At 48.9% G+C, this 12,239-nt stretch overlaps 1 protein-coding gene and 1 long non-coding RNA gene across 6 annotated transcripts in view; both read left to right on the forward strand.

The window, feature by feature from the left end:
* The first annotated feature begins 3,939 nt into the window (after nucleotides 1-3,939).
* Nucleotides 3,940-4,734, forward strand: LOC115251589 (uncharacterized). Its single transcript, XR_003890129.1, has 3 exons — nucleotides 3,940-4,115; nucleotides 4,189-4,266; nucleotides 4,535-4,734. It is a non-coding gene; the product is annotated as an uncharacterized lncRNA (long non-coding RNA).
* A 2,261-nt stretch (nucleotides 4,735-6,995) lies between these two features.
* The window catches only part of igsf9ba (immunoglobulin superfamily, member 9Ba), a 33,615-nt gene continuing 28,371 nt past the window's right edge, over nucleotides 6,996-12,239 (forward strand). For 3 of the 5 annotated variants that reach the window (XM_029843880.1, XM_029843881.1, XM_029843883.1), the window contains exon 1: nucleotides 6,996-7,294. In XM_029843880.1, coding sequence (XP_029699740.1) covers nucleotides 7,231-7,294 — 64 coding nt within the window. In that variant the 5' untranslated portion in view covers nucleotides 6,996-7,230. Of the gene's footprint in view, nucleotides 7,295-8,211; nucleotides 8,315-12,239 lie in introns of those variants that run through there. The other 2 variants (XM_029843882.1, XM_029843884.1) reach the window with 2 other exon arrangements.

Genomic DNA, 12,239 nt, shown 5'->3' on the forward strand with positions numbered 1-12,239 from the left:
ACTACAATGGAGCGAATGTACCAGCGATCATGGACGCGCAATCTTTGCGGAATTGACCAAGGAGATGCTTGGGAACCCTCAAAGCGTCTTAACCAAGATCACTCCTGAGAGGTCTCGTAGCTTGATGGAACAGGTGAAACACCTGAACATAAACACCAAAGAGAAGCTCAATGGTGCCATTGATCTGATCGTGGAACAGGCGATGTCAGAGCCAGCCTCCTGTGCCACCTACGCCAATATGTGCAGAGAGTTGATGGGGGTAAGTTCATCGCATCCATCATGGATGCGCTCAAAACAGTTACCAGACACAACTATATATCTCTATTCTTTAACAGAGGTGCGGGGGGACTGGTGACACTCCAAGCTACCTTGGAGCAGGAGGGGGGGGGGGGGTTATGATACAACACAGGTCTTGATTTGATGTGAAAAGAAATGTTTTTCCCGTGCTCCTCAGAGAAACATGGGCCCTGAAAGTGGTGACACATCACAGAATTTCGCAAATCTTCTGCTTCAACGTTGCCAGCAGGAGTTGCTAAAAGACAGAAATGATGATGAAGCTCTAATTAATGGACAAAAGAAGCTTGGCGCTCCCCAAAATGTAAGTGTGACTGTCGCTGACACTAAAAATGAAAGTTTGCTGCTGACAAATACTACAAATTTTCCATTTCTGGAATGTTTTACAACTATGTTGGCTGTCCCGACCTCCGCGGAAGTTTATGAATTCAGACGTGATCTGTCCTTGCAGGACGACGAGCATCGAGCCATGGAAACCAAGGCTCGCCGCCGTTCGCTCGGTCTTAAAAGATTTATTGGAGAACTCTTCAAACTAGAAATACTGAATGAACCCATCATGCACGAATGCCTTGAGAAACTCCTCAATAATTGTCACGAGGACTCAGTTGAATGCCTCTGCAAGCTGCTGTCCACCTGTGGAAAACGACTGGACACAGAGGAGGCCAAGGTCAGTACAGAGGTCAACAACTGTATTTATTCTTGATTCTTATACTTTTGAAACTTTTGGAAAGATTGTTTGAAGCAGTGAGTTGCTAAAAAGACTTACCAGTTCTCTATCCGCATGTCCCCTTTTAGCCACAGATGGATCGGTACTTTAACTATATCATTGAAATGATGAAAGAGGGCCAGGTCTCTTCTAGGGTCAACTTCCTGCTTCAGGATTTGGTGCAACTCAAGATGGTGAATATTGTTTAATATAATACATCTAAAATAGAGGACTTTAGTGGGGTTAAGGGGGGAAGTGCATCTCATGCTAAAAATACTGGCCAGGTTTGGGTTTTCACCTTCTGAATATGAAAACATTTTGTTGAATTGAACGGCTATTTCCCTTATTTCCTTTTACAATCTCCAGAACAACTGGATACCTCGAAGACCAGAAGATGGTCCGAGAACATTCTATGCAGTCCAAAAAAGGGCAGCGCTGTATACTACCACTGTGAAAGAGCTGATTCACGATCAGAGAAAAGGTAGACGAGATGGTCACAGGCTGGCACCTGAGGACAGGTGGAGGAGAGACACTCCGGATAGCACCTTAAGGAAGGATGGTCCTGAGAGGAGTGGGAGAAGAGAAGCTCCTGAGAGAAGCGGGAAGAGAGAAGCTCCTGTGGGGAGTGGAAGTAGAGATGCTCCTGAGAGGAGCGGGAGAAGAGAAGCTCCTAAGAGAAGCGGGAGGAGAGAAGCTCCTGTGGGGAGTGGAAGTAGAGATGCTCCTGAGAGGAGCGGGAGAAGAGAAGCTCCTGAAAGCAGTGGAAGGAGAGATGCTCCTGAAAGCAGTGAAAGGAGAGAAGCTCCGGAGAGCAGTGGGAGGACAGGTGCTCCTGAGAGGAACTGGAAGAAAGAAGCTCCTGAGAGCAGTGGAAGGAGAGATGCTCAAGAGAGCAGTGGGAGGACAGGTGCTCCTGAGAGGAACTGGAAGAAAGAAGCTCCTGTGGGGAGTGGAAGTAGAGATGCTCCTGAGAGAAGCGGGAAGAGAGAAGCTCCTGTGGGGAGTGGAAGTAGAGATGCTCCTGAGAGGAGTGGGAGAAGAGAAGCTCCTGAGAGGAGCTGGATGAGAGGAGGTCCTGAGAGGAGCGGGATGAGAGAAGCTCCTGAGAATTGCTGGAGGAGAGAAGCTCCTGAGAGGAGTGGGAGAAGAGAAGCTCCTGAGAGGAGCGGGATGAGAGAAGCTCCTGAGAGGAGCATGAGGAGAGAAGCTCCTGAGAGGAGCGTGAGGAGAGAAGCTCCTGAGAATTGCTGGAGGAGAAAAGCTCCTGAGAGGAGCCTGATGAGAGAAGCTCCTGAGAGGAGCTGGATGAGAGAAGCTCCTGAGAGGAGCCTGATGAGAGAAGCTCCTGAGAGGAGCGGGATGAGAGAAGCTCCTGAGAGGAGCTGGAGGAGAGAAGCTCCTGAGAGGAACTGGAAGAAAGAAGCTCCTGAGTGCAGTGGAAGGAGAGATGCTCCTGAAAGCAGTGAAAGGAGAGAAGCTCCTGAGAGGAGCTGGATGAGAGCAGCTCCTGAGAGGAGCTGGATGAGAGAAGCTCCTGAGAGGAGCTGGATGAGAGAAACTCCTGAGAGGAGCAGGAGGAGAGAAACTCCTGAGAGGAGCGGGATGAGAGAAGCTCCTGAGAGGAGCGGGATGAGAGAAGCTCCCGAGAGGAGCAGGATGAGAGAAGTTCCTGAGAGGAGCGGGAGGAGAGAAACTCCTGAGAGGAGCTGGATGAGAGAAGCTCCTGAGAGGAGCAGGAGGAGAGAAACTCCTGAGAGGAGCGGGATGAGAGAAGCTCCTGAGAGGAGCAGGATGAGAGAAGCTCCTGAGAGGAGCAGGATGAGAGAAGCTCCTGAGAGGAGCAGGATGAGAGAAGCTCCTGAGAGGAGCAGGAGGAGAGAAACTCCTGAGAGTAGCGGGATGAGAGAAGCTCCTGAGAGGAGCGGGAGGAGAGAAACTCCTGAGAGGAGCGGGAGGAGAGAAACTCCTGAGAGGAGCGGGAGGAGAGAAACTCCTGAGAGGAGCGGGAGGAGAGAAGCTCCTGAGAATTGCTGGAGGAGAAAAGCTCCTGAGAGGAGCCTGATGAGAGAAGCTCCTGAGAGGAACTGGAAGAAAGAAGCTCCTGAGAGCAGTGGAAGGACAGGTGTTCCTGAGAGGAAATATAAGAAAGAAGCTCCTGAGAGCAGTGGAAGGAGAGAAGCTCCTGAGAGGAGCTGGATGAGAGAAGCTCCTGAGAGGAGCTGGATGAGAGGAGGTCCTGAGAGGAGCGGGATGAGAGAAGCTCCTGAGAATTGCTGGAGGAGAGGAGGTCCTGAGAGGAGCGGGATGAGAGAAGCTCCTGAGAATTGCTGGAGGAGAGAAGCTCCTGAGAGGAGCGTGAGGAGAGAAGCTCCTGAGAGGAGCGGGAGGAGAGAAGGTCCTGAGAGGAGCGGGAGGAGAGAAGGTCCTGAGAGGAGCTGGATGAGAGAAGCTCCTGAGAGGAGCGGGATGAGAGAAGCTCCTGAGAGGAGCTGGATGAGAGAAGCCCCTGAGAGGAGCGGGATGAGAGAAGCTCCTGAGAGGAGCTGGATGAGAGAAGCTCCTGAGAGGAGCGGGATGAGAGAAGATCCTGAGAGGAGCTGGAGGAGAGAAGGTCCTGAGAGGAACTGGAAGAAAGAAGCTCCTGAGAGCAGTGGAAGGAGAGATGCTCCTGAAAGCAGTGAAAGGAGAGAAGCTCCTGAGAGCAGTGGAAGGAGAGAAACTCCTGAGAGGAGCTGGATGAGAGAAGCTCCTGAGAGGAGCTGGATGAGAGAAGCTCCTGAGAGGAGCTGGATGAGAGAAGCTCCTGAGAGGAGCAGGAGGAGAGAAACTCCTGAGAGGAGCTGGATGAGAGAAGCTCCTGAGAGGAGCGGGATGAGAGAAGCTCCTGAGAGGAGCAGGATGAGAGAAGCTCCTGAGAGGAGCAGGAGGAGAGAAACTCCTGAGAGGAGCGGGATGAGAGAAGCTCCTGAGAGGAGCTGGATGAGAGAAGCTCCTGAGAGGAGCGGGAGGAGAGAAACTCCTGAGAGGAGCGGGAGGAGAGAAGCTCCTGAGAGCAACTTAAGGAAACCCTCTCCTGAAAGCAGCTGGAGGAGACCATCAGAAAAATGCAGCCGAGGTAAATAACTAGAGTTAGCTCTACAATTACAACTGCTGTGTAGCATGATGGAAATATGAGTCTTTCATATCAGGAGAAAGCCCCATGTCCAGCACTTCTGACACCATCTTCAGATGAACTACAGAAGTGTCTTCCACTCAGCGATGTCAAGGTATGAACAAGAAATTTTGCAAGTGTTTTCTATTATATGCACAAAATTGAGCAGAGTGATAAAAACCTGGTCGAAATAGGGGGAAAAAGGTTGAATCTCTAAATACATCATGTAAACTAATGAAACTGGGGAAGCCACCATGGAGCATCCACAAAGTGTTTTTCTTTCATTTCTTTACCTGTAGGGGGCGCCAACAGCCACAGAACAGTAAACATGCAGAAAATTTAGAGAACTCACAACTGCTAAAATTGGCTTTGTTCTGTTGCAGATCTCGTGCGGATGTTCCTCGATATTCTGTGGGACGAGGGAGCTGTCAGTGAAATCATTTTTTTTTTCAAATGGGAACACCTCGTAAGCAACAGTGGCTTCTCAAGGTTCCGGACAGTCATGGAAAAATACCATGCTGTGTCAGACGCTTGACCAGACCAAAGACTGATTTTGGCTCCCCTCCAATTTGTTCTCTGAAAGCTTATATAAATTAAAAATATAAAATGTAGATGATTTATTTCTGTCATTTCAATCTTGCTTCCTTTGTTACTATTGAATTTTGATTTATTTTATAAAACTTGTGGGACTTTATAAATGTTAAACAGCAGGACAACATGATTACTGCATAATGTACAATTAGGGGTCACCAGCAGGGGGCAGTGAGAGGAGGTTTCTCATGATTGTGTTGGTCAGAACTCTCTTCGTACACGTCACACTGAAACATCAATACAAGACGTTTAATATGTTTTATGGAGCTTTCCTCATGTCCCATTGCTTAAGATGACTAAGTTGGTCAATATCAGAGCAAAATTCCATTAAAGCTTGAGAAAACCTTCAGAAAAACAATCTTTTTCTGGTCATTCGATCTTGATAGTTGACTGGGATCTGATCATCAAGTAGTATGAACTATTTCTAGTTCTATTTTCATCAAAGCCTATCTTTATTAAACCATCAGGTGAGCTATCAAAGACCCAAATCAAATTAAAATCAACTTTTCTCCACAGCAGTAAATAAAACTTAAAAATATAATCAAACTACTTAGTGGGCGGAGCTTAGAATTGCCCCTATTGAGCAAATGCTTTGGTTTTCCAATGTGTTTGGGGTCATTTTTGTTTCAGTTTCAAGGATCACGGTTATTTTTAGGGGAGTGACAGATGTCTGTGAGGTGATTTTAACCTGATTTGTAGTCCTAAACCCTTTCCTTAATTTCAGAACTGATGGAAAGATCGGTAAAAATGCTTTGTTCTTTCTATTATCTTATCAGCCTCCTTTATTTGCATTCAATCACTGATACTTAAGCATACGGAAAATGGGGATGCTGCCAATACAGCTAAAACATATGCGCAAGAACGAGGTCAGAGGGTGGTTTGACGGGTTTGAACCAGTGCCATATGTTAGTGCTTCCACCATCACGCCGATAGCGACAGCAGCATCAGCAGCAAAATACCCATTTTCAATGAATGACTGCATCTCAGAAAACTTGACTGCATGTCAGTGTTGCTTCTGTTCTGGCAAAGTTGCGTTCATCCGCATCACCTGCGTTGAAAACGCGCAGCAGCGGCGGCGCGGGTTCCTCAATTTGAGAACGCAGACAAATGGTTCGGAGCAGGCAGATAAGAGAGTGCGGCATGAGGGAATCCAATTCCATATATCGAAGGCTGATCTAATTGCAAAAAATAAATAAATGAAATAGCGATGGAAGCGTTCAAACGTGTTGTGGAGACGTTATCAGGCTCTCCCCCTTTTGCTGTCGGACCCGAGGAGACTGCAGGAAATAAAATGGAGAATGTTTTGCGCTTCTAGTCAGCCTTTGATTCCAGACATGACAGCCCCCCCACCCCACCCCACCACCAAAAAAAGTGCCAGAAGGGAGGGAGGAGACAGACAGACAGACATAAATGCAGGCACAAAATGTGACAAAAAGATTTATTTTTTTTTTAAAAAAAAAAACCTAAAATGGTCCCGAGCTGAATTCTTCGATCACCCCGGCTGAGTTGCGTATTCCCCCTCTGGTCAGATTCAGGAGGAAGGGGGGGAAAGGCAGATATTGGTGATTGCTGACTGCATCGTGCGTGCATGCGTGCATACAAAATAAATAAATAAATAAGAAAAATCCCCCCCCCCCCCCCCAATAAACGGAGTGGAGCTGAGACAGCCTTATCAGTGGGAACCATGTGTGCGCAGTGGGCAGTGCGATGATGAGGCTGCATCCTCGCAGCCATCGAGGAAAACGCACACACACAGACGCGCACGGGCGCGCGCAACAATCATTCGAAGTGTATTATTTCTGTTGCCACACCCATTACATAGAGCCGGACGCGGCACCGGAGGGCAATAATGAGTATAATGTCGGTGACACCGACATGACGAACCGCCGGGGGCGACACATGAGTCATGTCCGCCGAGACGACGGCGGACCCCGGCCCCGCAGAAGCTGCGTGGAGGGTGCGGGGCGGATGAATGAACGATGGGCGGCAGTTTCGGGGATGTATTTAAAGATATGGACACGTCTCTCTCTTCCCCCCACCCCCACCCCCTGTCAATGCGCATGATACTGCGGTTCCACTACTATGGCACGCTCCAACTCACCTTGAATCGGCGCACGGCCGCTCGCTGCTGTCATTCGGGTGCGGGGCCGTACAGAGAACCAATACACGCCCCAAAGCCCCGATCGACAGCCAATCGGATGGCGGCAGAGGCGGACCTGTGGCTGCATTCTCACACTTGGTTTCACTATGCGCTCGTAAAAACGGCTCCGTCTACTACGAACGCGGCGGTGCAGGTGCTCTGTCTGTTCGGGAGAGGATGCGGATGGAAGCACGGGGGAGGGAAGGGATGAAGGGAGACGACACGAGGAGAGAAACCAGGATATGAGACGGGGCTTTCGCTAAAGAGATCGCGGAGGCGCAAGGTCGAATATGAGAGATTGGTTGAACGGGGCACTTTGCGTGGTAGAAGCTGGTCGGCAATAGTACTATGATTTGGTATGTGGCCACTCTGATAGCAAGTGTATTCAGCACCAGAGGAACGGCCGCTCAAGGTGAGTTGAAGTGCAATATATCTGATTTGTGCATATGCCTCCATGCGCGCTCGGCGTTGCTCCTTAAAAAAAACGTGTGGCATGCTCTCTTTTTTGACGGGAGGAGGGCCGGGCGGCGGGTCATAAACTGCGGGTCTATTTCATCCCCCCCCCCAACATCTCACCGTCATGTGAAAGTTCGGCCACGGTGAAACGGTTTCAAGGCTGCCTCCGGCCTGCAGGCGCGAGGAGTGGATCGTTCACATGTGTGCGTGCGTCTGCCTGCGCGTGTATGTGTGTGATGTCAGGGAAGACTGGCCGTGGAGCGTGGATTGATGGACGGATGTGTGGGTTAGGCCCGTGCTGTCAGATCTGCGTGATTGCGCGCGTGTGTGTATATGTGTTTGGGGGGGGGGGAATAAATAAATAAATCAACGTTTAAGGAAATTGGCACAACGCCGTTCCCTGCTGCTGCTGCTGATGGGGGTGGGGGGGGTGGTGGTATCATAGCAAAGGAGTCCCATTTGAGTTCTCCGGAGAGGGGTGTGACCGTATCAGCCCTCTAGATGGAATAGTAACTAAATAATGCATCGCGCGTCAGATAAAATGCACTCTCGGATTGATAGAGCCCTCGTCTGCGTGCTCGCGATCCATGTGCCGAATGAAATCACGCATATGGATCCCGCGCGCCGAGCGTCGCCCCAGCCTGCGAGGCTCGGCGAGGCTCGGCGCTCATTTAAACGCCTCATTTAAAAACCTCGACCTTCCTGGAGCGACACACACACAGAGACACGCGCGCGCACACACACACACACGCGCACCACAAAATCCCTTTATTCTGATCCCCCCCCCCCCCCCTTTCCCTCCCCTCAGCAGTCTGTATTGACCCATGTACTGACTTAACCTTGCTTTCCCACTCGTGTCCAGATGAGGGAGACATGTGCCAAGCTGTCGCCTGGTAACTGATCCCAATGACCCCCACACGCTCGGTGCAGAACCGGCCTGGTTTTACTTGCAGGCGCGGCAGAAGTTGATCACAGGGTGAGGAAGCCTTCTTTCAGTAATGCAGCAGAACGCTGCTGATTTCGGGACACTGCCCCTCTGGTGGGTGGCATTGTCTAGAGCAGAAATTCTCCATTCCGCACAGGCAAAGCTGTGGCCTCATGCTCAGATTTGCACTGAAGGTGATTTACTTTCAAACAGGCTTCCTGGCGGATGTTCAGCGTCCCAGAATATAACGTCTGAACCCCAACAACCGCCACAGCTTGTCTCTGAAATGAAAGCCAACTAATTTTTTCCTCTCCTGTTCTGACAACAATGAAACTGACACGCTGTCTTGCATGTAATGATGCAACGTTAATCTTTTCATGCTTGGTGCATAATCGATGGACAATGGGGTAGGAAATAAGTGGGAATCTCAGTTTCCTGGAGGACACTGATGCATGTTTGTCTTTTGTGCTCAACTCAAAAGTACAACCATGAGGTCATTAGTATTAGCATCGAGAATGCGCTAGCACAGCTAAGTTCCATCCTGAACCCCAGTTCCAATTTTATTCAACCCATATAAAGCATTGATTTAAGAAGAGAACCCATTTTTATTCATATTCCACTAGTTTCATCTCTGGCAATGCTGGGAAGATACTCCAGGAAGTTACTTTTGCAGAGTTTTGTACAGATCAAGCAAGCAATAAACACCGAGTTAAGTGCAGCAAAATGAATTCCCGTCTCTCCAGAATGTCATATGAAGTTATGGCACTTGTGATGAACCCGATGGTGAGCTCCGGGCCATATTCCTTTGTGTTGAAAGCTGTCATCTGCTTTAGCTCTGAGCCGAGCGCCAGCGTGGTCCCATCCTGCTGGATTTTGAGAGCATAAAATGGTGGAACACAGCCAAGCGGTGTCTGCCACAAGGAAGGAACTGTGAGGAAGAGAAGTTTGTGAGGGACTAGCACTGGGATGGACACTGGTCAGACTTCAGAAGCAACCAGGAGATGGGTGTCGGTTCTTCTTTAGAGACATAGATCTTATTTTTGCCTGTAAAGACGCGGGGGGTCTCTTCAGCACAGACAGAGGCGAACATCTGAACAGAGGTGCAAATGAAGTGTTGAACATGTGGCTAAATCAGTCACAGAAGCCATCTTGGCAAACAGGGTACTAAACTAAGTTGAGGGTTATTTGATGCATCCGCGTCCTCGTAATTAAGGCGGGTCCTTTAGTTTGGGTGATGTCGTTAAAGTAGGGATCAAACAGACCATTCCGATTGGCGTCCTGTCAGCAATAGTGGTATCAGATGATGCGTTCGCGGTCTTGAAATTACAGTTGGGATTTATTGGTTTGTTATTGGTTTGCAGCGACCTAGAAGAGCTCTTCCCTTGGTTGCCGGTGCCGTGCGAAGATTTTCCCGACTTATTTTCGACTCTTTGCTGCATCATCGTAAAATGTTATGTTGAGACGCTGCTCCGGCCAATGAAATGCAGGCGGCTGGGATTTATGGTGCGCTTTGTTGCTCCGAATGAATAAAACGGAAAGATTATTCTCTGCCTTTGCGCAGTGTTCAAACAAGATTTACGACTCAAACGGAGGTCTTACACTGAAAGCGTGACACCGCGATGTTGCTCATTGAATACAGAACCCTTTTTAGGCTGAATGTGTGCGGTCGTTATTCCCGTCGAGCGTCACTTTTCTGCCGAACTCCCCTGTTGTGTGGGAATGTGGGAAGTGTTGGAATTTGCAGTGAGCTGTTGTATTAGCCTGTGGATTAGCCTCTGTAAATGATGAGTTAAACTAATTTCCGATTTGGTAAAACAGACCTGACAGGATATTGTGGCTCAAATGCCGTTGGCTGGTAGCAGGAAGTGGTGCATTTGGAGGACTTCCTTTCAGCTGGAAACGGCAGACCTGTTTAGGGACAGTTTTTTTTCATCAGATGGGCTCTCAGCCAGCTGGGCTCCGTCCGTAATTCCCTTCTCGCGGGCCACTTTTCTCCCACCTGCTTTGAGAGCCCTCCTCCTTCTGGACTGGAGGGTAGTTTTGGATGAAGATGAGGTCTCATCCGGCTCCTTCAAGAGACGGGGACGTTCTCTGAAACTTGAAGTGCTTTATCCACATCTGATCACAGCGACGGGCCGCACTCACCCGTTTTTAGCAGCGTTGCATCATCCCTCAACTCAGATTTCTCTTATTCACTGATTAACAATTGAAAATGTTCCTTCCTGTTCGGTGCAGCTCCGTGCGCTCAGGCTGCGGATGGCACGCTCTCCATCCTGGGCATGTGCCAGCTCTTCCTGCCGATGCCGCCTCCCCCGCCCCCTCACCTCTCCTCCCTCGGTCCCAGCAGAGCCTCATCACAAACAGGGCCTGCAGCGTTATGGGAAAGCCAGCTTTTTTCCTGACCGCCTGGTTCTCGTTGGGTCGTCAGTCCCGCCAGTCCCAATTAGAACTGGAGCTTAATGTTGCTGATGTCAAACTTTTAGTCTGGGTTTATAGAATACTTGTCTAGAATTGTGTTATTTTAGCAGCGCTAGCATGATAAAAGACAAACAGAAGTACTTCAATAATCAGACACAAGTACATCGACAATATCAACTGTTAGCCTAAAGTGGATACATTAAAGGTGATTTTATGACTAATAATCCAGTTTTAATTACTGGCAACAGAAGAGTTGGATAATATCTGATGGGGGTTTGGGGCCTTAACTCGCTGAGTCTGTATTTTGCTGTGCTTCTGCTTACATATATTCTGCTTTACAGATGCGATGCACACTGACGTCCTCACACAGCCACACGCACGCTGTTGGCTGATGTGACCTTCAGCACGCGCAGGCTGGCATTCAATTACCGCCCTGTCAGTGGCCCATCCAGCCTCGTGGCTGGCGCCCTTGAGCCTTTGTCCAGTCCAAGCTTCTGCACGCCCGGTATCGCAAACTCGCCCAACAAAATGACCTTTTAGTACAAATCTGTGATAAATGCTAAAATTCCAGGATGAAGTTAATGTGACCCATGCAAAGTTGTGAGCGGAGGCTTCCTTTGTTCCTCAAACTGACGGGTTCAGTTTAGCTTTTAGGAGATTCGTGAGCGTCTCCAGCCTCCATCCCGGCACCTTCCGTTGGTTTTCCGTTGGTCGGCAAAAATGTGATTCATCGCACAAATGCATTAACTACGACCAGTTCGAGGCCTTGAGGTGGAGCTTAGAGAGAAGGATTTTGGTTCGAGGCTGAACTATTCTGCAGAGTTATGGGAATTAAAAGCTGTAGATGCCAGAGAGAATATGATATTTTTAGCCCGCTCGCAGATTTGCTCCAATTACAGCGCGGGAAGCAGGATTAACGCAGCAAAAAGAAGCAAAGTGACGTGACAGGATTCGTCCGAACACTGCGAAAATTAGGATGAGTGAGACGGCACTCAAAGAATCCACCCAATTCCTGTTTGTTGCTAACGGCTGGTGCTACCCACTGCACATGGAGGTTGAAGCTCTTTTCCACTATTTTCAGAGAAGTCTGGTTTCCCTTGGGTTATTTGTCACTTCTAAAATAAAATTAGCACTGGTTTCATCAATCTAATTGTGATGAATTCTAAAAACTTTCAGATTACTAGCAGAGCTTGCTAGCAGTCGGGTGCTAAAGGGAGGAGAAAGCTATGTCAATATCAGAAAAGAAATATGCGCAGATTAGTAATTATTGCGGGCTAATTACATTGAATTACACCGACACGGCCTGTTTAACAATGAAGAATTATCCCCCCTCTGTATTTTGCTTTCGTACACCGAGGTTCCGTCGTACCGATGATTGATTTGACAGGCGGTTGATTTGCGATTGAATTGTTAGCAGTAAATCCCGTCTCCACCAAGGGTAGATGTATAAAACATATCGGCCCTCCGGATTTATTAGAGGCCTGATTTATGCAGATCTTAGCGGACTGATTTCCACGGGAGGGTTTCTAGCCGTCTCCGCTCCAGGTCCTTTGACGTT

Source organism: Takifugu rubripes, chromosome 11, assembly GCF_901000725.2.
Source record: "Takifugu rubripes chromosome 11, fTakRub1.2, whole genome shotgun sequence".
NCBI lineage: Eukaryota > Metazoa > Chordata > Actinopteri > Tetraodontiformes > Tetraodontidae > Takifugu > Takifugu rubripes.